The 23,988-nt window shown below is 44.3% G+C and overlaps 2 protein-coding genes across 2 annotated transcripts; both read right to left on the bottom strand.

Moving 5' to 3' along the window:
* Positions 1-650: 650 nt before the first annotated feature.
* On the bottom strand, positions 651-4,480 carry LOC118260492 (methanethiol oxidase-like). The gene is made up of 9 exons (XM_050715837.1): positions 4,298-4,480; positions 3,685-3,805; positions 3,413-3,595; positions 2,892-3,080; positions 2,226-2,300; positions 1,924-2,045; positions 1,732-1,824; positions 1,362-1,480; positions 651-813 (listed from the first exon to the last, which is right to left on the bottom strand). The coding sequence occupies exons 1-9, from the start codon at positions 4,463-4,465 to the stop codon at positions 651-653; spliced, it is 1,233 nt and encodes a 410-aa protein (XP_050571794.1). The 5' UTR covers positions 4,466-4,480.
* Positions 4,481-10,032: 5,552 nt separating this feature from the next.
* LOC118260471 (methanethiol oxidase-like) lies at positions 10,033-23,988 on the bottom strand. The gene is made up of 13 exons (XM_035570778.1): positions 23,697-23,988; positions 23,493-23,582; positions 19,079-19,132; positions 17,880-17,992; positions 16,455-16,640; positions 14,822-14,942; positions 14,462-14,644; positions 14,182-14,360; positions 13,406-13,484; positions 12,773-12,894; positions 12,513-12,605; positions 11,370-11,488; positions 10,033-10,740 (listed from the first exon to the last, which is right to left on the bottom strand). Exons 2-13 carry the CDS (start codon positions 23,494-23,496, stop codon positions 10,578-10,580), a joined length of 1,416 nt encoding a protein of 471 aa, XP_035426671.1. The 5' UTR covers positions 23,497-23,582; positions 23,697-23,988; the 3' UTR covers positions 10,033-10,577.

Raw genomic sequence — 23,988 nt, 5'->3', positions numbered from 1 at the left:
TCCTTTGGCTGTAATACAATACTGACCCAAGCATGCCATAAGCAAGCCTCAAGTGCTCTCGCGCCAGGGAAAGACTGTCCAGGAATGACCTGGATGAAGAACAGCAACTCGGACAAAATTGATGCTTTGCCTTCTTTGGCCTTCATTTCCAAATGTGAATGAGCTCTGAATCATAACAGAGTTCAACAGCTTCCCACCAGGCCCTGCTACTCGACAGCAATAGCTATCAGGCTGGGGCTGGCCAGAAAGGTGCCCAACAGGCCCACAGCAATGACAAACAGCACGGTGGGTATGCAGACATCTGTGAAGTGGAGCTGTGCGTACTGCACATCTCTACATGGTAAGTAGCAAGCACCCTGAACCCTGCTCTGTGAAGTGTGCCCAGGGGTTTCTTTGCACTGAAACCAAAGGCTGCCTGGACTGACTGCTCAGACACACAGTGCCACAAGGTGAATACCGTGCCGTGTGTCTGTGCTCACCACTGGTCTGCCTGAACCAAAGCCTCCAACAGGACAGAGCTGCTGTAGTTCACGTTAGCAGAAACCTAGATTCCAGCAATGAATGGGAACCCCCAGACCCAATTACCCTACACTCTGTTTTGACAGCTGCACCAAAGACTAGAGAGAAGAAGGGAGCCTAGGCGATGGCGTCTAGGCCAAGATGTCAGAGGTGGAATCTCCGCAAGGGAAGCGGATAGCATGGGCAAGGCAAGGCCCATTGGGTTCCTTTCCAAAATCCACCAGGAAGTTCTTGTTCACGGTCAGGCCTCCTTTCTCAGTGTCCACATCAATCTGCAGCATGACAGAGCCTTCCCTGCGAGGGGGTGAGAGAGCAGGTATTACAGACAAGCACACCGGGGCCCTTCATGCCCTTCATGAGGTGGAGACATTCTCCCTGACATCTTGTCTTCTCCACAGAGAAGACAGCAGAGGCCCACTTCCAGCAGCGGCATACACCAGCACCCATGGCTCCGTGCTGAATTCTCACCGGAGGCGAGTAAACTGCCGGGCATGATGTGACAGATAGGCCGGGGCTTGCCTTTGTGTTGGAGGTCATCTTTACTAAACCAAAACATCTCTGGTGGAGCAGAGATGTGGCATGGCTCTGAGAGATCTACAGATGGATTCACTCCACCTGCAAGGTTGATCAATGTACGCGCTCCCAAGCCAAGCCCTGCCACTGCAGCTCCACACAGGGAGCAGGTTCAGAGGTGCATGGGAGACAACTGCATGTGCAATTCAACAAGAGCAAGCTGCAGCAACCGCAAATGCATCCTTGCAGTCCCCTGGGTGAGGCACCTTCCCCACTTCTAGCAATGAGGCCTTTCAAAAGAGGCCCCTTTCCTCCCACAGATTTCTTACTTGACCACGTTCGGGTAGAACTGCTTGTCCCACGTGCTGTAGAACGAGTTGGTGACGTACAGCCTCTTGCCATCCACGCTGAGCTGCATCTTACAAGGGCCACCGTACACCCTCTTGCACTGGAGGCACAACAGAGAGCAGTGATGTCACGGGCCTCTTTCTTTCAGCAGACAAGCAAAAGCAGAGGCAGCAAAGCAGAGAGGCAGAGCAGAATGGCTGCCATCCCTCCTAACACAGGCAGGCTATTAAACACTGCAGGCACGCTGGCAACGGCCATGGAGACCTAACCCCAGAGACTCTGGGGAGAGACTGAGCAGAGCAGAGCCAAAGTCCAAAGGACACCGTCGAACAGAGCGGCTGCGCAGCTCACCTTGATCACCAAGGGCTCCGGCTGGCACTTCAGCTCTTCATCTCTACACACAGTCACGGGCCCGCCTCTGAGGATGCTGCCTCCCACAAACACCTGGAAGCAAGGCAGTGGGAGACGTGTGGCTTGTCTTCTAACCACCGCCAGGTACCGCTAAGGAAGCCAACACTGCAAGCCCCTCTGCCCCTGCCTTACCTGTCCCACCAGCCTGGGCTTGCAGGTTTTGGAGATCTCGTACTGGCGGATGTCTCCATGCAGCCAGTTGCTGAGATACAGGTATTTGTCATCCAAGGAGATGACCATGTCGGCTGTGAAGGCTAGGACACAGAAAAAAGAACTCTGGAGGAGGCGGCGTCAGCAGAAAACTCAGCCCCTCTAACAAGGCGTGCATTGGGTTTACAGGGCACAGCCCTGAGGGCCAGCCGCTGGGCTTTGCCAGGCTGCACAACACAATGCTCTCAGAGGAAAAAGGAAACGCCACATCAGGGCTCACTAACCTGGCATCTTGGGGAGAATCCATCCCGTCACGTCCTTGGCTGGTATCTGAATCACCTCCTCTACTGACCAGGTGTCTCTCTGCAAAGGAACAAACACCGCACCATGGGCGTTCCTGGCTGCTCAGGCAAGAGCCCTCCCCTGCGCTCAACCGCTTGCGCAGCCAGGCAAATCTGCGCAAGGAAGGCTACCACTCCACGCAGCTACTGTGAGCAGACGGAATTAAGGACAGCATTGTTTGATACCACTGGCTAGGCTCAGATTCTTTGCTAAAATTCATCTCCCAGATCTTCATCAAGGCAGTCCCAGCTGGTCACAATACCTTCACGTTCAGTGCAAAATCAGACACCGCTCACTCCAGCAGGTGTCCCCAAAGCAGGGTCTAGCTGTGGCCCCCTCCACGTGCCTACTCCTTCCACCCCACTGAGTGCAGGCAGCGCTCAGTCCCAGATGTCTAAGTGTCTGCCGTCGCAGTCAGGTGAGAGGACCCCATGTGATGGGCTCCAGAGATGATGGGAGAAGCTCAGGCACCACGTGGAGAGCCCCGGCTCCTGCCGAGCACACACGCAGCAGGAGGATGCTGCCCTGAATTTCTTCCCGCAGCTTCTCAGTCACCCTGCAAGCTCACCACGCCACGCCTGGGTTTCTGGTGGCTGCTCGCAGAATACTTGCCTCGCAACAAGCCTTGTAGAAGCGGTAGATGATGCCACTCAGGGCACAGCTGACGTAGCCCTCAGCAGCATTGGGGTTGTGGAGGAATTTAACGCTCAAGGGCAAAGAGTCCTCCCCCAGGTCAAAGCACTGGGTCAGGGTGCGGCAGGACAAGTTCCACACGTTCAGGCGGCGCCCAAAGACCCCTGAGGAAGAGGAAAGGCGAGAGTCAGGAGAGGGCAGGGGAGCTATGGAGATCGATAACACCTAAAAATGCTCCCTAGCAGGGACAGCCACGGCAGCGTCTACGCAGAATTAGCAGCAAAATGCAGTGACTTTGGGAGCAGAGGGAGAAGACAGGAACCAGCCTGTCTTGAGGAGAGACGCTGAAAGTCCTGTGGCAGTGCTTGTAAGACGGGCCATTTTGGGTCAACTCCGCCTGCCCCCGCTCCCCGGTTCTGGACCGTTCAGCAACCGCATCAACATCCTCCCATGATCCTGGTAAGTTCTGGCTTAGTGCTTGTATCCCCATTCTCACCTTTCTTCAAATCATCAGGATTAAATCCACGCCCCGCACGTTTTGGAACCAGTCCGGCAGAGCTGATGAGAACATTGTGGCAGGGCTGGTACCAGAAGTCATAGCCAGTTGGAGGGGCCTCGCATTCATTTTCCCAGTTACCCTTCAGCTCAAATGTCTCTCCATCCAGCACAATAAATCCTCCTGTGATGCAAGAGGGGATGCACAACAGATTGAATACTTATCTTTCCAACCAGTCATGTTGTTCATGGTCTTATTGTAGGGAAAAGTACCTTTTCCATTGCCAGCTGGATCTCCCATGTTGGCAATCAGTATATCACCATTAGGCAGGGTATGAGGTACACTGAGGTATCCTTTGTTGCACTTCCAGAAGACATCCACCGGCTCAATCGTCTGGAAAAAGAGGACACACAGATGGAAGCCTCATTTCAGACTACATGGCAGAGCCTTTTGCCATCTGAGGTTTCTGATGCTCGCAGGAGTTTTCTTTGCAAGAAATCCCATGCGCTAGGCCTTGCTTGTCCTTGGAAAGAAGCAAAGAAGCCACTGAGCTCTCCTTTACAAGGACAACATGAATGCAGCAACTTGTAAGAGCTTATTTGCCCACCTTACTCTTTGGGATGGGGGCCAGGCATGGGGTGCTACATGGCTTCCAGTTACTAGACACTCCCTGAATGCAGCAGGCACAGAGAAGGCAGGAAAATGAGGATCGGAGCCTCCCCTCAGTCTGAGGAGGAGAAATCTGAGGGGGAACCATGACCCAGGTCTCTAAGATCAGGGGGAAGAAAAGAAGAGGAGGAACACCGTCTTCCCTGTGCATTATTCCAGAAGTACCAGTTCCCAACTCCTTCCCAGAAACTTGTCTTTGAATCACCTGAGGCATACCTTACACAGCTTGGGAGCCCGGCACTGTGAACCCACATCCACCACGTAAATACGGGAAGAAATCAAACAGGGAAGAATCAGCTTGTTCCTTTTCGTTGTGATATTGTCAAAGCAGACGCTGCCAGCGCTCCACCCTGAGGAATGTAGCTCGTCTTTGAGGTTGGGCATGGGCAGGCGGTGGATCACCTAGGCAGTCAAAGGCAAAGTTAGGGTTCAGTCAGGGAGGCAGGGAGAAAAGGGGACATTAATACAGGCAGATACTTCTGTCTTTGTAGCCTCCATGTGACTAGAGCTGGGACTGCCTCTAGAGACGCAGGGAGGAGAACATTGCTCCTTACACTAGCCACTGCCCTTTGACAGGTGACTGTGTGCAGCTGAGAAATGTGGCGATATCAAAGATTCATTCAACAATTCCTCACCCCATGCCACTAAAATTCAGAAAATTACATATGAAGAAATTATGATTATCATCTTGACATGTCATTCACTCTGGAAGCTCCTCCAAACACTGGACTTTCAGAAGTCTGTATTTTCTTTAAAGTGCATTTTCTCCTAATCTCTTGCACTAATGGACTAATCAGGTAATATATATACACCCTTGATGTAGACAATCTGCCTAGCATTTACTTGTTTCTGAAGGATGCTAATTTCCCATTTAGGATGACAGCAGACAGGTTGGTTCAGAGCATTCTGAAATTGCAGTACAATAGAAAAAAGATGAAATCTGCAAAAGTGCAGGATACCCTAAACCATCTGGGTCACTAGCGAACATTTTCCCTGCTGAGCAGCCACTGGCAGCGTGATTCAGAGCATGTGCTCAAAAGTTCACTAGCAGCACCAAGATGCTCTGGAAATGAGTTGGGAAGTGAATCACCACTGGCTTGTCCCCTGGGACAAAGAGATGCTGATGATTCAACTGGAGTCAGGTACGCAGGGGACAGCAGAAAAGCAGCAGGGAGTTAAAATTCGTAGCAGACAACATCTCAGGCTGGTGCATATCGCCAGTGGAAAAGCAAGAAATAGGCCTGTCATGGCAAAAATTATTGGTTGCCCAGACAGTCATGAAGAAGATGTGAAAAACAAATAGGAAGCAGGAGAAAAGAGTCAACCCAGAGACAGGCACGAAGATACAGAAAGAAAAGAAGGTGCAAGGCATAAAAAACAACAAGCATGACAGAGTGGCTGCAAAGCAATCTGAATTTCCACAGCAGAAAAGAGTAAATGTCATGAATCTGGAAGCACAAAGACAGCAGCTAGTCATCAGCTCAGTAGAAACAGTCTAGGCACATGTACCTGGCAGTAATACGGAGATCTGGGGTTGAGATCGATGGTGGCCAAGAAGTCAGGTTGGTCGATGCATGTTTCTCGGTAAGTACAGGTCACATAAGCAACCTCTTCTCTAGGAGCTTCAAACATAGAAAACTTTTGTTAAAATGAGACATAAACTGTCCATAAAAGAAAAAAAAAAAAAAAGCTGCAGCAGACTCTCAGATAAGACTAAGCTACATTTTCTGCAGCTACAACCTTCCTCCTTGGTCAATGACAACTGCCCAGCCCTGGCTCACCACTGGCCCAGAGCTGAGAACACAACAAAAGCAGATCACTGTATAGCTCCAGTTTTCTCCCACTGGGGGAAGGGACTCAGCACATGCAATTAATTAATGGTGGTCTCTAAAAGACTCAGGCTTTATCATCATCCAAACCGAAGCTAACACGGAGCCCTTTCACAAACTCCCCCCTCTCCAAACATTCCTGAGAGGACTTGCCTTTCACAACATCCGGGCAGACGGGGTAGTCGTAGCACTGAAGTCTGCATCTGTCTGAGTTGAGGAGAAGAGAAGAATATAAGGAGAAACGTCCACGTCCTTAAATGGTGCCAATTCAGAAGGCTCCATCCCACCCAGTGGACCTTCTCCCACCCTCGTCATCTGCGGGGGCCTCTGTGACCAGCATCTACTTGCGTAGATTTAGACTAGATATAAGGCAGAAATTCTTCACTATGAGGGCTGTGAGGCACTGGCACAGGTTGCCCAGAGGAGCTGTGGATGCCCCATCCCTGGAAGTGCTCAAGGCCAGGTTGGATGAAGCCTTGAGCAACCTGGTCTGATGGGAGGTGTCCCTGCCCATGGCAGGGGGGTTGGAATGAGCAATGCTAAGCCCCTGGAAGCAGACCATAGCAAGGTGAAAGAAATCTTTGTGCCCTGTCAGGCAAAGCCCCAAACTTCAGCCCCATCTTCCTCCTTCCTGCAGCGCTGCAGAGGAACAAAGCTACCAGTCCGCAAGTGGGACTCGGCTTCAAGGTGGGATGTCTGCAGCCGCCAGGCAGAGGCTGGAGCCAGGGCCAGGATGGAGCGAGAAGGCATGGAGCTGCTGTGGGCTGCAGGGAGGCTGCAGAGTGTTTCTTACCCATGCTGAAGGCCTTCTGGTTCACTCTCCCCAAGAGCAGAGGTGCTGGGACTGGAGGAGCAGCTTGCTGTCTGTCTTGCTGGAGTGGGTCGTGTAGTGCCAGGGCTGCTCAGAGGGACCTTATATACACGGCTAAGGGGTGGGGGGCAGAAAGCAAGCTGCCAAGGGAGGAGCGAATGTTCCCAAGCGTTTGGGAGGTGCCAGACCAGCGCTGTGGCTTGTTTCCGCCTTGCTAACCACCAATCTAGAGGAAAAATCTGCTAGTCCGTGCAGGTCCTTTCCTGAAGCACAAGCCACCCCTATCTGATCCTGGGGCCCTGCTCATCTCCAATGGGACTTCTTCAGGCTCTGGAGGCCTCCGTGGCCCAGCCAAGACACAAGCTAATTAAAGCCGTCCCCCATGCCCAGCTTCTTGCAATAGAAATGTGCAGCAATTGCAAATTCCACACGAGGGATGAGAAGCCCAGCTAGATAATTGGCCCCACCAGCAGCCTCCTGGAAATTACGAGGCTTGAACTCATGGAGGCCACCAAAGGCACCTCCGAAATCTGGACCCTGACGCAAGGCACGTCTCTGTTTGAGGGCTCGGAGGACGACACGGGCTCCCTGCCACCAGCTCAGAAAGCCAGGCCCACAGGTTCCTCCACCCGTAAAGAAGACTTCCTGAGCTCTAAAGAACTGGGATGCAAGGATTCCGAGAGGCAGGGGCTCCAACAGTACTGAACTCACAAGAGACCTGAGGAGTTGCCGCCAGCTCCCAAGCACTCAGAAAACAACTAAGGCCAGGAACGGATGCCTCAGGACATACACTCTGTGCCAGTCTTGATCCAGCACTTCTCCAGATCAAGACACGCCAGCTGCCTCTCAGGCTTGCACCTGCATACGGGAGAGTCAGCCGACCTGTGAAAAATAGGGACCTTGAGGATTCGGGGCAGTTCAGCAGCACAACACGGCACTGCAGCAGTGGCCACATCCTCTCTGCACCTCCCTGAAGCAGAACGATGCCACAGAAAACTGATGATGGAGGTGTCTCCATGTCCACCTGCTTGGACAAACTGTGGCTCTGAGGGACAGGACATGGCCAGTCTGCTCCAGGGTTGCCACCAGGGGAATCTTCTCACCTTGCCCTTCACCCCACTGCACAGCTCCATGGGTTCTTGGGACAGGGCCATGACTGGGTGGCATAAACCCCTACAAGCCACCAAGCGCCGTGGAACGTGAACGAGCATCATATCTCGCGGAAGAACTCCTCAATCAGCAGGCAAATTACATCGGGTAAGTAATTGCTCCACGTAGGAATGCAGAAACTTCTGACAGAGCCACTAAAGAAGCCCTCGGGAGATCCCTATCAGAAGAGAGGACATCTCGCCCAGGCTCTAATTAATAGCTCTCTGGCTTCAGAACAGCTCTCTAAACAGGTGACAGGGGGACACGGGAGCAGCCAAACACTTGGTCTCTTCTGTAAGAGAGGAGCATCAAGCTGACACAATTGCCAAAAGATTCTTAGAAGAACTTGTGATCTCTTCAGCACAAACGCATCTTGTCAGTTTTACTGCAAAGGGCAAAGGCAGGCTGAAGAGGGGTTATTACCTGCCACAGCTGGACCCTTCCACACAAGCCGTCAATGGACAGTTAGTGCTGCCAATGTTGCTGCCCAGCTACGTCAAGTTTCTCTGTGAGACAAGAAGAAGGTGGTAAAAGACCATCACGGAGGAGAGCAGAAAGCATTCAAAGCAATGGCACAAAACCTTGTTTGATTAGCTGCCAGAGAAGTGGAGTCCTACTCAAGGCAAGAGCAACTCCTGTGAAAGAAATTACGTCCTCTGCCAGCACCAAGAGGGGTCAAGAAAAGCCATCAAGATCAAAGCCCAGGACTGCCCTTCTGCCTTGATGACCTGACAGTAACATTTAGGAGCAGGGGGAAATACATGCATGGCAGTAAAATGCACTGGAATCACCTTACATGTGATTGGGCTTGCCAAACGCTTTTGGTTCAGGTAGCAGCCAAGGAAAAATGTCTGGCACACAGGCTCATGCTCATTTTTTCCACAGAATTTGACTTTCAGGCTGGCACGGCCTGAAGATGGGCTCCAGAAAATGGTCACCAGGGGATGCTGCCCACTGAAGGGCACTCAGGCCTGATGGGAGGGTGCAGCTGCAGCGGCTGGAGCGGCTGCTCCATCAGAGGCAACGTCAGGGGCTTGGCTGCTGCCCCGACAGAGTGCTTTTGCAGTCACCATGTGCATGTCTCACTGCACCTTCTTGCACCTGTACACCTGCTAATTAAAAACTTCATTAGTCTGCTGCTCATTAACAAAGTGTGCTGGTCATCCTAGTTGGCTTTCCTCGGTGACGTCTTTGGCATCCCTCACAAAACCAAGCTGTGGGGCGTAGAGTTTTCTAATTAAAGCTGATAGGAGGAAGGATAAGAGCAGGCTCAGCAACACCAACAAGAATACAAGCAATGCTTGGTCGGGAACAACATCGCTACGGCCTGCTATCGGCCCAAGAAAAGCTCCCTGTGGCAGGCACAGATAGGAAGTTGTGTCATGGAAAAGCAACCAGGGGCTTCATGCTGCAGCCCAGACCAAGGTGGCAGCTCTGTCCTGCCCATCACTTCCAAGCCTGATAGGGAAGAACATGCTGTCATTTTGATAATGGGCATGACGGGGTGAAGCAATCTGGTGTGGACTGGTACTGCACACTGAATGCGCTGGGAGAAGACCTTAGATCTAAACATATTTGTGTTATGTGTGTCTTGGCTGCAAAAACGTAAACGAATCTGTGACCTTAAATTAACAATAAATGAGAGAAGAACAGAAAATATTGTTAACAAGGAATAGGTAAACTGCACTGTGCCCTCATGTGGCCATCTAGAAGATTACTTACTTTAACTCCCAGCAAATGAAGTCATGCTGATACACAGAGGCAGTTTGGAAGTACCATGAGTTCCAGGAACCTAGGTCACGCTCGCTGTTTTCTTCACATTCTTACCTGCTTCCCAAGAGATGATGATTTCAACAAACAACATCAAATAGTGTATGCAGACCCAGAGTTTTATGTGCATGTGAGTAAGGATGGGTTTTAGCCAGTGGGTAAATCTTCTACAATAGTATTGGATGAACATTTGAGTATCTCTTTTTCTCCAGTTGTACAGAATGGAAGAGAAGCTCTGCTTGCAATAATGGGAACAAAGGTGACTTCAGCAAAAATAAATTCCTCAAAGAATTTCTAGACAAATGTCATTGCTACTTTCTGAAATGTTACATTTTATGTTCTCTGAAACAGAAAAAGATGAAATGCTAAAGAGAAAAAAAAGTGAAGCTCCGTCTGAGTCGAAGAACAATTTTATTGCTGATTTTTTACATCATCACATACACAGATGTTAAAATATAACCCAGCTCTGGAAACACATGGCTTCAGATTAGATATTGTGTCTACTGTATAACACTGATCAATTTATGAGTAAATTAAGCTTTGCAGGGAAAGGACACGTGCTCTGGGACAAGCCTATGAAATGTACACTTCTTAACAGATTCTCCACCACCACCTGGCAAACAATCCTTAAAAGATCGATGCGCTTGGCTTCAAAACCTACAGTCAATAGTGATTACACAGGACTTAAGGCAAAGATTAGAGAAATAAATGAGATGTATATCATGTTTCAGAAAGATTCACTTGGCTGCCTCAGAGAATGAGAAGAAAATGGAGCTTCTGTGGCTCACCCTAATGGAATTCTAAATTTAGACAGCGGACAAAGTCCTGGCTGAACTGATTCACCTGTATAAAATCAGAAGTGGGGGTAGGGAGGAGAGAGAGGGAGAAACAAACAAACAAAACAAACATGAAAAAAAGAAACAGCTCCATGCAACAATTAAATCCAGATATCTGAGGTACTGTCTCCCCCAGGATAACGAATCTCATGAGCTAGAACAGGCCCATCAGGTTCCTTCCCAAAATCCACTAGGAAGTTTTTGTTCACTTTCAATCCACCTCTTTCAGTATCCACATCAATCTGCAGCATAACAGAGCCTTCTCTGAAAAAGGGACAAGAAAACAGACATTGGGAAAAGGACTCATATTTACTGGGCAGGATTTGTCTTTGTTTCATATAGAAAGGAAATTAAATTCCAGATTCAAACTAGGCCTTAGCAGGTCTAAGAAGTGAGTCACACTGCCTCAGTGAAATCTGCAACCTCATATTAGCAATTAATGAGTGAAATAGTTCATTCATAGCAGTGAATGAGTGAATAGTTGTTAATTAACAAGGAAAAGACAAGCTGCACTATGCCCTCCTGTGGACACCTGGAAGATCATCTTTTCCACCCTTGATTTCCAAAAAATATAGTCAGGCTGATGTGCTTAAAGGCAGCTTGGAAGTAATACAGAAGGCTAGGCCATGTTTACTGTTTTCTTCCTATTCCTATTTACTAGTGCATACAGACCCAGAGTTTTGTGTGTCTGTTAAGGAGGGGGATGGATTCTGGCTTGTGAGTGAAACATCCAGATTGGAGATCTGCGTATAAAAAGTTACTGTATTCAGTCTCCTTGCCTGGGAACTTTGCTGTGTAGACCAGCTGGTATATGCACACTATTATTTAAGTAATAGTAGTAAAATCTTGAACATGGGCTTGTACAGTCATCACTTTCACCAAAGTGTACTTACTTGACAAGATCTGGGTAGAACTGCTTGTCCCATCCACTGTAGAGAGAGCTGGTGACATACAATCTCTTCCCATCCAAACTAAGCTGAATCATCTGAGGTCCACCTGGCACTCTCTTCCCCTAAAATTATAATAGAGAACAAGGCACTCAAGACAAGCTGTCACAGAGGTTGAGCACAAGAAATGCAACAGCAAGGAGAAACAAAACAACGTGACAGGCCTGCTACTTAGAGGACCATCCAGCATTCTGAAATCCTTGACACTCGAGTAACAAATCTTCCTGTTTTGGAGAGAGAACAGTTTTTATTGGGAACCTTATTTCTTATTAACAGGTAGCCTCAAAGCCAACTCAGATGGGTCTTGCTTACTTCACAGAACTAGTAATGTAAGAAAGTAGGGGCTGAAGGGATCACGATGCTGTGCTTGGATGGAAGCATCAAAAATCAAGCAAGAGATGGGTGGCATAACACAGTTGCAAATAAGAACACATCTATACAGCAGCTAGGTTACAAACTGCACTATGAATAAAAGGAATACGTGGAACTTCCTCAAACCATCTTCAGTAGACAACAGATCTTAGTCATGAGTATATTCAGATCTTGCACATCCCATAACACTTTGCATACATAGCTGCCTTGGCAGTGATAATATTAATGCACACTAATCATGGCCAGAGACAGTTAATATTCTTTCATTTTTCTATCACGCTAACTAGTTTTATAAAACTCTTTATCTGAAAACTTATACACACACACAAGGGATGCTGAGGAATACTACATGACCTGGTTTACTGTTTCAGTTGTTGAATGATTATCAGAAGGAATGATAGCAGCATGATGTATACACATTGAATTAGCTTTAAATTTGCTAGCTAACAACAGCAGGAAAGATGTAATTACACAGGCTTTGGTACAGTCAAACAGCTTGTACAATTCCATCAGGGACCCAGAACACTTACCAGGATTTACTAGCTCCAGTCCATGCTGAAATGTGATACCTGCAACCCAGGCTGTAAGCCAAGATATAAACTTACTCAGATATTGCTTTATATGTTGTACCTTTGACTGCAGTGTAGGGATATTTCAAAACAGATTATAATTAGCAGAGCACTGACAAATTACAACATGCATATTAGGAAAACCTACTTTGATCACAAATGGCTCTGGCTGACACTGCAGCTCCTTGTCTTCCATTACAGTTACAGGTCCACCTTTTATGATACTGCCTCCCAAAAACACCTGTAACCAAGGGAGGGTGTGAGAACAGGTGCTGGATATCAAAGGAACATGAAAGCAATATAGTGATAATTCTCAACAAGGGTAAATTGCCATTTCCTCCTTTTTAAAAAGGAGGAAATAAGATTGTACTGCCCTTGTACGTGGCAGCTTTTCTGATGCTGGCTTACCTGACCCACGAGCTTGGGTTTGCGAGTGTTGGAGATATCATACTGACGGATGTCTCCATGCAGCCAGTTGCTGAAATACAGGAACCTGTCATCCAGTGAGATGAGGATATCAGTAATAAGACCTTCAAGAAAATATGCAGTAGCAGTCACAAAATGGACAAGACCAGCAACAAACAAAACCACAAGCCTATGATCTTCCAAAATTCCAATCATATTAGCCTAAGAAAAATATGTTAAGAAATGGACTGAACAAACACAATCATCCTTGGAAACTCTGTGCTTACTCAAATGGAGGTTTAGACCCTACCAGCATTTCCAGGACCATTCTATAGCTCCGCTGTGGAACTACTGTGAGTTCACATACAAGACCCAAACTCAAAGTATTTTTCTATAGAAACTAACCTCAATCACTGAGCAATGTGAGAGCAGAGGCCTGACAAGATCTCCCACTTGGTGGCTCATAAACAAAGCTAAACTGGTTACATGGGAAGTGTTATATAAAGAATCCAAGCAGAAAATTAGTATTTTACAAGGAAAGTGTTTGACACTTAAAGATTTCCCAAAAAGTTACACTGCAGAAGGGAACTGAAGAGGAGAACACCCCATTTCTTCTCCAAACATGTCCATACTAACCAGGCATGTCAGGGAGAAGCCATCCTTGCACCTTTTTGCTGGGTACTTCAATCACCTTCTCTGCTGCCCAGTTTCCTTTCTGCAAAAGGCACAGGAGAAAACACAGCATTATTATTAGTGCCTTGATGTTAGCCAAGAAGCTCGCGTGACAGAGGAAGGAAAAGCAAACAGTACTATTTATTTAACAGGTCCTGTACGGAGGTAATACACACACTGCAATGAAGCGTTACCAAGGGGTGAGGATGGTAAGTATACCACCACTGAGAAGGAGCTGTGTTAGTGATTATACGATGAAACAACATCTCAGACTGCTCCAACAGCAGCAGACTGCTAATGTCCTATAGACTGTCATCCTATCTCCTCCAGCTTGCCCTCCAAAATGACAATAGTTCTGCTCCCCTGTTCATGACACCATCAATTACCCTCCTGGCTCTAACTTCAGGTCTTCCCTATGCTCCCAAATAGTGGCTGAGTAGTAGGCAGCACAGGCTATCACTGGTGACAAGTCACACATCAGCTGCAGAGATGCTCAAAAAGTCTGCCAACTGCAACTGCTCAGCCATGAAGGACCTGTATGGTAACTTCATAAAATCCATGGTATTGCTTTTATCCTTGCCATCATTAGACGGTTTTCTCTCTGACACAATGGTATTGCTTGGCTAGAATTGGACTGGAATTAGGAGCTTTCTCTCTTTTTAATCAGATTCTACTATTTCCTAAGCGATTGGTGGATTTCTGAAGCAGCTAGGTTTGCCATGGCTTCTTCCATTCCTTACCTCCGTCTTGTAAAACCGATGTACTGTACTACTCAGAGCACATCCAACGAACCCTTCTGCAGCATCCGGATTGTGGAGGAATCGGATTTCCAAAGGTATGGAGTCCTTCCCTAAGTCAATTTTCTGAATGTAAGTACGAGAGTTCCAGTCCCACACATTAATATGACGGCCATAATGCCCTAAGGGATCAGGTCAGACAAAAATAAGCACATAAGAGATCATTTTAACTTTAATGAACAACCACTTTTACTTTTGACAGTTTAAACACATGATCCCTCACCTTTCTCTACATCAGCTGGGTTAAACCCATCTGCCAAGACTTTTGGGGTTCCCCACTCAGTGCTCATCAGGACATTATGCCGTGGCTGATACCAGAAGTCATAACCAAGGGGTGGGACCTTCTCCCCTTTCTCCCAGTTTCCTTTCACTTCAAAGGTCTCTCCATCAAGCAAAATAAAGCCACCTGATACAAAATGGAAGAAGACTGTCTTAAGATACTCACACAGATTCAAAGTGTTAAAAAAGATAAATAATATATTAATACTTAAATATCTATTTGCTAAGCACTCTGTAAACGTGACCTTATGCTTAATGAAAATATTGTGATTCCGTTCCATAAAATAACAAAGGGGATTAATACCTTTTCCATTGCCAGAAGGATCTCCCAAACAGCTGATTAAGATGTCACCACTGCCCAGACAGTGAGAGGTGTGAGGATTAGCCACATTACCCTTCCAGAACAGCTCCACTGGCTCCACAATCTAAAATGAGTATACGTATAGTCAGACCTTCGCTAAGATTACAGAATACCAATTTTACCAGTAAGAGCAGAAGTTTCAAAGAGTGGGAATGGTGTGTGCCTCAGGGCAGCAGTTTCTTTTGCTACCTTGCTTTTTGAGTACTTGCCACCTCCTGCTTTCTACTCTACCCAATAATACACTACCATCCATGACTTTATGTTTTTGAAAAGAACAAATATATCTATAAACAGCAACAGTCTAATTCATGCATCACTGGGACACTTGCATCTGAATTTGTTTTAATTAGTATTAGTGACAGAAACACCACTGTGCAATTTTCAGACGTCAGCTCTCATTTGCAGTTCAGAGGAAAAAAAAATCTTTGAGACTTGCCAGAGACACAGTTTGAAACAAAATCCACTGTATAGGAAAAGACCTTTGGGATGTTTTATTCCACTGTACTAACAGTTAAAAGTCTGGCAATGTTCTAAAGATCTCAAAATTGTAAGATTATGAATGAGAGCATTTGCAGGATCACTTAAAATTTTCCTTCATTACGCATTATGACCTGTCTTCAAAAGTCATGTTTGACCAGTACACTAAATTTGTCTCAGGCACTTTGTACTGAAGTTTTACCCGTTGGTGTAGGATTCACCTAAATTAACTCTATCCCAGCTGAAGCCAGGACACAAGTATCGACTCTGACATATTTACACCAAAGTTAGTCCTCTATGCTTATTGTATAATCAATAAAGAGATATAGACACTTTCAGGACATAACTCCTTTATCCTAATACAGTTGTCTAAACTAGGTTAGACAAATCTGACTCCAGCAATGTGTATTTTTCCACTGTCTGGGAAGGGAATCTAAACAGGTGTGTGCAAAGTAAAAAGTCTGTATCTAAACCAAACCTAAGCCAAATTAATTCTATTGAAGTGGAAGCTTTTAAAAAAATAATAAATGATTTGTTTCAAAGAACAAGAGATAACAAAAAATGTTACTGTCTCCATATTAAATAATTTATTAGATTTTTCTTTTTAAAAATCTACATATTGTAAGTTTAGGAACAATGATTATAAATCAAGGAGGTGTCCTTTATGGAGAAGGTCTGGTTTTGCTCAGTAAAAATCCAATCAAATTTGAACTCATTAGGATCCCTGAAAAACATATGCTCAGTTGAATGTGTTGACTGTGTCAGATATGAATTTGCCTTGTGATCTGCTAGTCAGAAATGATATTACAGCAAGCAAACACATTGACTGAAATTTGTATTGCAGAGGCAGGCTGAATTCTGAAACTTCCTAACTTCTGAGTGTTTGACATTGTATATACTTGTACTTGCAAGATTTTTGTGTGTAATTTATCAATAAACTGTAACAGTTTCAGAACTCCCACAAGTTCCTAATATTTGGCAAAAGCCTCTAAATCTGTTCTGACTCCACTATTCTAATTTTAAGTTGGAATCCATAAAGTTACCATCTCTTGGTTAAAAAAAAAAAAAAAAAAGATATTTTGAAATAACCTAAATATACCTTATGGATTCTAGGAGCCTTCGAGTCTGTTCCCACATCCACCACATAAATGCGAGATGAGATCAGACTTGGTAGAATGAGACGATTTCTTCTCTTTGTAGCATCCCCAAAGCAGCTGCTACAGGCATTCCACCCTGAATGATGGAGCTCATCTTTAAGATTGGGCATGGGCAGGCGATGGATGACCTACAAAGTCGGAGACATACTTAAGATTCAGTCTAGGATAGTTTTTCCCCTAGGCAAAGAAATGGGTCTTTATGTCAAAGCATAAATTAATAAAGAGCAGAAGAAGACTTCTATTTGTTATTCAGGAAGCAGATTCGGTGTGAGATATGCAGAGCTGAAACAGTAAAGTGGGAGAAGAAAGTTGGACATCACAATTGCATAGCATTTGTTAAATGTTGTACGCTATTAAATTCATCCAAATCTTTTAAAGGTTCCAGCTAATTAAGGAGATGTGGAATAATAATATGGAAAAAAAAAGAATAAAAAAAATCATCAATTGTTTATGTGCTGCAAGTTCTAGATTTTACAAGATTTATCTGATTACAGCTGGGGCTGACTGTTGCAAACTGACTTGTTAATTTGCACTCTTGCTTCTGATTTTTACCTTTCCCCTGCATAACTAAGAAAAGTTGAAGATAACAGCTAAGTTTTGTCAAACGTTCAGGATATTTTTTTCCTCCACTCCTCTACAATAAAAACCTAAGCAGTAGTTATAAAAAAAAGAACAAATTATGAAAATCTACATTGTCAAACTAGATTCACTGCTCCTTCAAGATATGGAGATCAGAGTCCAAAATATCTTTGGTAATTTAAGTCATATGAGCACTGAATGTTTAAATACAGTTTAGAGCATACTGTTTGCAGCAACAAACTAATCAGTCTTAACAATAATTGGGATCTGGTAGTGTTAATAGATGGCTACCTACAGCTTTCCATTCACAAAGTAAATGGATTAGATTTCTATTGCCTAATGTGTACAATTTCCCAGGATATCAGGGATCCTACACTATAAACTCTGTCCACGCTACTGGCACACCCCAAGGAAAGAAGACCTTCTAGAGTTTAATACTTATGCTCAGTATAAATCAGCAGCAGTGCTACAAAGAGGACTATTAGAACACTCAGCACAAAAATGCTCTGAACGTGTCATGAGACTAACAAGGTAAATGTTATTTTGACTAACCTAGTAAGAAAAACAGCAGAGGATTTGACTGATTCTCAACACAAATACCTATTCGAAAATTATGAAAAAGAGAAACAAAACATGAAGTCAGTTATAGAGCAGAGAAGGAAAGTTCATGACTGGAAGGGTCACAAATCATATAAGAACTAAGAAGTAAGACTAGAAGCAGTGAATGCAAACCCAAATATTCATCGCCCTAGAAAATGGAGCACTAGAGCCATTCTACATATGGGTACCTGACAGTAGTGGGGAGATTTGGGGTCAACATCCACAGTGGCCAGGTAGTCAGGCTTCTCTATCCCAGTGTTTCTGTAGATGCATGGCAGGTACAAGATCTCCTCACGGGGACCTTTCAAGGTAGAAGTTTTGTTTAATGTGTTAGAACAAACCACTTCGTAAAAAAAACGAGGTTGATATTGAAATACCCTTTTTTTTTTTTAATCTCCAAGTCTATGAACTGTCATTCTTCCTCACTCGTAACTAGGAAGCCAGACCTCAGTATTTCCATTTTATGGAGGTAAACACCAAGTAGTATATAGCTTCAGCATCCAGAAATCGACAGGAGAGAGTTATAATTCAGCTGTGGGGCCATTCCACTCCCTTGCCCTACTAAGGGGCTCTGGGAATGTAATTATTTACCTGAAAAAGGACAGCGTTGGAGACACCTTTCCACCTTCAAGGCCACGTCAAGCCTCTCCTATCCCCAGTTACACAAGGGATGATTCCCAGCTGCAGGACCCAGATTTTGGTCTACCTATGCCAGAAGACTACTTATTAAAATCTATAAAATTGAAGCTTTTAGAATATATCAAAAGACTCATGGTGAAGATCTGACACTGTTAAAAGCTACAGCAAAATGCCTCAAGGGCTTTGGTAAGGTTCAGGATTTAAACCAACACTGCTGGGAATCGCAAAATATGACTTAAGTACAGCTGCGAGTGGATGAGAAGCTTGCCATTAAACTATGTCACACAGTCCCTTCTCCAGTTTTCCTTTTCTTCTCTCATAGAAAAGTCACTTGCTTTTACAAGAGAGTATGAGTGCAATCTATAAAGCTCTCCACCCAAAAATACAGAAGAAACATTTTTTGTAGGCTAAATTATGGTAACTTGCACCTCATATTCTTATGAATAAGCTCTATTTTGCAGCATAGAAAATGGAACGGTTTGCTGCATGTTAGCATCCTATATCTGTACACTTATCTAAACCCTGATCTGCTTTGTTTTAGCACTATGATTCAGTGAACTCATGGTAACAGAGCTTGCATGCTTTGTGCAGCTGTGTCCAAAATGAAATCAAATCTCTTCTGATATTTGAAGTCTACTTGGCCTTGCTAATTAGCCACTTTGGAAGGCATCTAACTAATCTTCACTGAATTTGAAATCAATTCCTTTACTGATGGCCTGGATTTAAGAAAAGATGTTACACTACTTGCCTTTCATGGCATCCAGAGGAGTCGCATATCCTGGACCACATGCTCCACATTTTGCTGATTGGAGGAAAACAAGGAAGAAGTTTAAGTCTCTAAATTATTTTAAAATTCATCTGTAAAATAATATTGGCTTTGCATTCAAAGATTGATGAATCTTAGATTGATTTTTACATTACCAAACAACTGTCAGTCTCACTGACTCCAGTCAGTGGTGAGGTTACTTGAGTTTCTGAAAATATACTGAATACGACACTCCACACTCAAAAATAATGGCAAATTTCAGCCTTCATTTCAAAGAGTTCAACCTCACTACTTTAAACCACATTCATATATGACAACAGTCTATGGATTTAAAGAAAATTGTGTTAAATGTTTTAGAGTTAGCTGCTGAATCACTTCCAGATGAGTAAGTAGCCAGATTGCCCAGTTTGAACAACCTATTTTATTATTATTGGAAAGCCTCCAGTCTTCCTCTGCAAATAAATGCTGAAGAAGTGGTGATTTTTAAGGATTTACAACCTGGGTAAGAGGTGATACCACAGGTGACCAGAAAGGAGAAGAGAAAGGGGAATTACGAACCATTACACATTTTCTCTATTAGAAACTCAGCTCCCCACCTCTGTTCCTTGAATTGGCAATTCCATATTCACCATTTCTAGCACAGCATCTACAGCATGAATCAGCAGAAGGAAGACAGCTTAGTGGGGAAACCATAACTTTAGGAAGCTAGAGAGAGAATCGAAATGTCCTCCGGAGAACCCCACAAAAGCAGACAAAAGGACTGAGTCTGGTGGAAAGCTGGGCTCTGTATCAGGAGGGAAGAAGACAACATTTTATAGAAGCTGAGCGCGTAAGACTGAGACGCAATGCTCCTCTTTTCTGACAGTCAAAAACAATGATAAACCCTCAAAACTTCAATGGGGAATGGGACTGCAGCAGTTGCAACAGATTCTCTATCTGTAAAGAGATGCATTCACTGCCAAAAAGACAGGACTCCTATTTTAGGGTCACTCAGAATTAAGAGCTTGATCTTCAAGAAGCATGAAGCACTGCTCGCTGCTTACGCGTAACATTTCATAACTGTTTCAGTTTATTTCTAACTTCCTTATTTCCCTTTGTACAAGCTTGGATCCATATCAACATCTAAGTAAAAATAATATTAAAACAGCCTCATACACAGCGATTTCTATTCACAGTCAACAGAACATATATGCTGAGGACTGTATCAATAAACTGTTGGCTAGAATTAAGAAAATATTACCCTGAAGTATTCTCAGGTTATTCCCCCTCTGCTCTCCTGAGACCCCACCTGGAGCCCTGAAGTGTCAGTGATAAAAATAAGCCAACCAGCTAATTGTTTGCCATACTGATACTGCCACATTTAAATACAGAAGTTTATAGCTTTTTTTTTTTTTTGTCCTGAATGCTGCAGGCCTAAGATTCCAGATCCAGAGGTAGTGACAGCTCCATTGCCCATTTAATTATGGAGCCTTTCTTTAGGGGCAAAATGCTTCAAGCAATCCACTCATTGCATTTGGAGGCTCATAATTTTAAAAACAAGATCTTCTCAAAAAGAGCTATTTAGTACTTTAGGTTTAATTTCACATTCTTTGTGAAACATTTTTATGTGAAAACACAAAATAGAAAGTTTGCTTTGTTCCACTTATGTCTAAGTTTTACAAAAAGCTATAATTTAAACTTCATTCCAATTTTCTCAATCACCTAAATTAGCAGGAACCCAGCATGCATTAGACCACAGTTTAATTAGCATTGCAAATGCAGCGTTCTGCAGATTACTTTGAGAAAAAGATTTGTGCAAAATTGTTTTCCAGAGAAAACATACAGCAAGATGAGGAACATCGACTCTTACATTCATTTGTTTCTCCTTTCCCTCTGATCTTGTTCAAACACTCTTTTATTTGAAATCATTGTATCTAACTGCCTCAAGATATCTGAGGATGATGCAAGTCTTTCTGTTATATGATGCCAAGCTCATTTGTGAGTACAAAATAAGGTTTTTGTCATGAGACTAATTTGTACCATCTTGTAGCAACATGCTATTTACAGTGCTGTGTTAATATCCACAGTTAAACAAATTAATATAAACCATTACATTCCGGAGCCCCCATCAATCTGGCAGCTGGCCAAGTGTTTTGAACACCAGGAAGTGGGACGTTGTTATCACATACGTGTGGTTTGCAGGCTCCAGCTACGACAAAAACACTTTTTTTTTCCTGTATCTTACACCTTTGCAGACAAATTCTCTTATGGATAGCTCCTCATTCACAAAGCCCACCTTCCTCATCTTCCTAGTAAAACAACATTTCTCTACCACCAATTGCTCACGTTAATTTAATAGGAAGAACACACGCATTTAAGTTTAATTGCTTCATTGTACAATTTTCCTTTATTTCCCACAAATGGAGGTACAATGAGTCCAGTTTCTCCTTATTCCTATGCAGTTTTTTGTGTATATGCACCAAGAGCTGATAAAAATGTCATTGTTCTTTTTTTACTGTTGTTTACAGCAATTCTCACTTCTGGAGAGCAAAGAGAACTGAGGAATCCTATCTAGTTTCCTTTTGCTCTGTATTTTTTCATGTCTTTCTACCTGTCCTGTTTGTCTCACTGGAGACCAAGTGGACCAGTAAACCCAACAAAACTGGGATCCTTCATGGACCACCACCACGAATCCATAAGCCACTCTGGAGAACTCTGTGCTAATTAACCACAAGGACTGGGGACATTTTGCTACACTTCAAAAAACTAAAAGGCAAATCTGTTTATACTTACGTAAGCAGTGTGTTAAAGTTCCTAAGTGACATGCAAAGCCTCTGAGGAAGCCACGGCACAGGTGCACTATACTCGAATTAACCTGGAGTTACTAGTAGTCTTGTATAATGATGTTTATAGATTTACAACAAGAGGTAATAGTGCTGTAAAAAATATCCTACCCGATAAAGCACAGTTTCATAGTAAGTTGGGCAACTATTTACACAAGAAGGAAGTACTTTCTTTCACAGTTTGGGTTTAACAGCTTGAAATAAAGGAAGGGAGCATCAAAGACTTGGCCTTTTAATTCATATTATTTTATGGCAGCAGAGTTCTTCAGCCCACTTAAGACAAATTGTAAAGGTGCCTACATGTAAGAGGGAGTTTTGGAGAAACATCGCAATAGATTAGGCACCTCTGTTGAGAGCTTAAAGTTAGGTAGAATAAATCTAGGCCAAACTGCGCTTTTCACAGAGCCTGAGGAAATAGAAACTTCACTCAACCTCAGTGTGTGCATTGATTAAATGCTGACATTAAAAAACAAAGGTAGGCAAATCTGGTTCATGGTATGACTGTGCCAGGTTACGCTGCTGAAATAAACACCCAAGTGGCAAAAAAAGAAATGAGTTTATCAGCTATACTATATGCGTGCCAAGAAACAGGCCTTACAGAACAACAGGGGCAAAAGAAGCACATTCTTTCTAGAATCCGAATCTTTTTCCAAGTAACAAATTAAGCAAGGAGACTTTAATGATCTGTTAAATTTTTGAAGAGCAGTCTAAGACTTCATCTTATACACTGCCAAGTGCATACTTTTCCAAACCTCGTAACCAATTAATCACCATCCAGCTACTTTAAGCTTCACAGTACAGCATTCAACTTACTCTTTATACACTGCCTGGTTACTTCTTACACACTGCCACTGCCATTTAGACAAAACCATCATTATCACGGGTTGCAAATTGAAACTTGCAGTTTTTAGGAACTGCAGTAAAACAAACACAGTTTACTTTGTGCTATTAGTACTTACAAAAGCATGAAAAGATAAGCATTCACCACAGGCACATAACCCAAACCAGTCTCTTTTGCTGAGTCAGAAGCATTGTTTTTGTCTGTGCAGTTATGAGTGTTTTTCTAAGTTCTACAACTTTTTTTTTGTGAAATCACAAGGTAACAGTGTCCACTTTGTAAGTTATATAATAATATATTCACATGCAAATTAACTTTTCTACTTCAGTCCTCTTCATTTCCTGGCATCCAGAAATAAAAGTAAAAATTATATAACCAGAAAGGGAAGTTCGGGTCCTCAGCTTACCATCTTCCTGAAAGGGGCACTCACATCCACATTCAACTACGGCAGTAAATCCAAATACTTATTTCAGTTTCTAAATGCTGAGGTACTAGGACACACATTTAATGACAGCATAAAGAGTAGCCACTGATAGCATTACAGCTATTTATTTAAAACCACGGGAGCTTTCAGTAGCTTAAAGAAGTAAACCCTTTAATAGAGGAAACGCACGCTCGTGCTGTGCCTCTCCTTACCAGTCCACCCCACTAACAAACACACTCACAAACTTCACGCGGTGCAGAACTGCAGAAAAAAGCAGCAGACCCCCCTGCAGATCCCAGGGGGGTCTCTTACCCATGCTGGATCAGGCGATCCCAAGTGCTGGGTGTGCACAGCAGGAAGTGCAGCCGCCTGGACGGGATTTCTGCAAAGCAGAAGCTGCTCCTAGAAGGCAATAAATGCAAGCATGACAGGGTGGGCAGGACGAGAGAGAAGCTGCCCAGGGGAGGACCCGGTGCAGCAGAACGCGGAGGCGAGGGACAGAAACCCAGCACCTACCTCCTGGGAAGCAGAGGAGGAAGCTTTCGGAGCCCACTTCCCGATTTAGCAGAGCTGTACCTGGAGCTGCAGCTAGCTCTGGTTGACCTTCCGCTTGCTCCTCTTTATATTCTAGATGTATTTACCTGCGTGTTTTGTGCCCAAGTAGCTGCCCTTACACGGAGAAAGCCTGTACGCTTTCTAACAGGAAAGGGAGAAACAGTTGTGCTCCAAAGTTCCTGGCTGTGGGCAGCGTTTCAAGTCCTCCAGGAGGAGACGCATGTGAGACCGGATCACAGCTCTGAACCACGTC

The sequence above is a fragment of the Cygnus atratus genome, chromosome 28 (genome assembly GCF_013377495.2).
Source record: "Cygnus atratus isolate AKBS03 ecotype Queensland, Australia chromosome 28, CAtr_DNAZoo_HiC_assembly, whole genome shotgun sequence".
In the NCBI taxonomy this organism is placed as follows: Eukaryota; Metazoa; Chordata; class Aves; order Anseriformes; family Anatidae; genus Cygnus; species Cygnus atratus.
The sequence above is the reverse complement of the archived record's forward strand: the minus strand, read 5'-3'. Positions and strand labels throughout refer to the sequence as shown.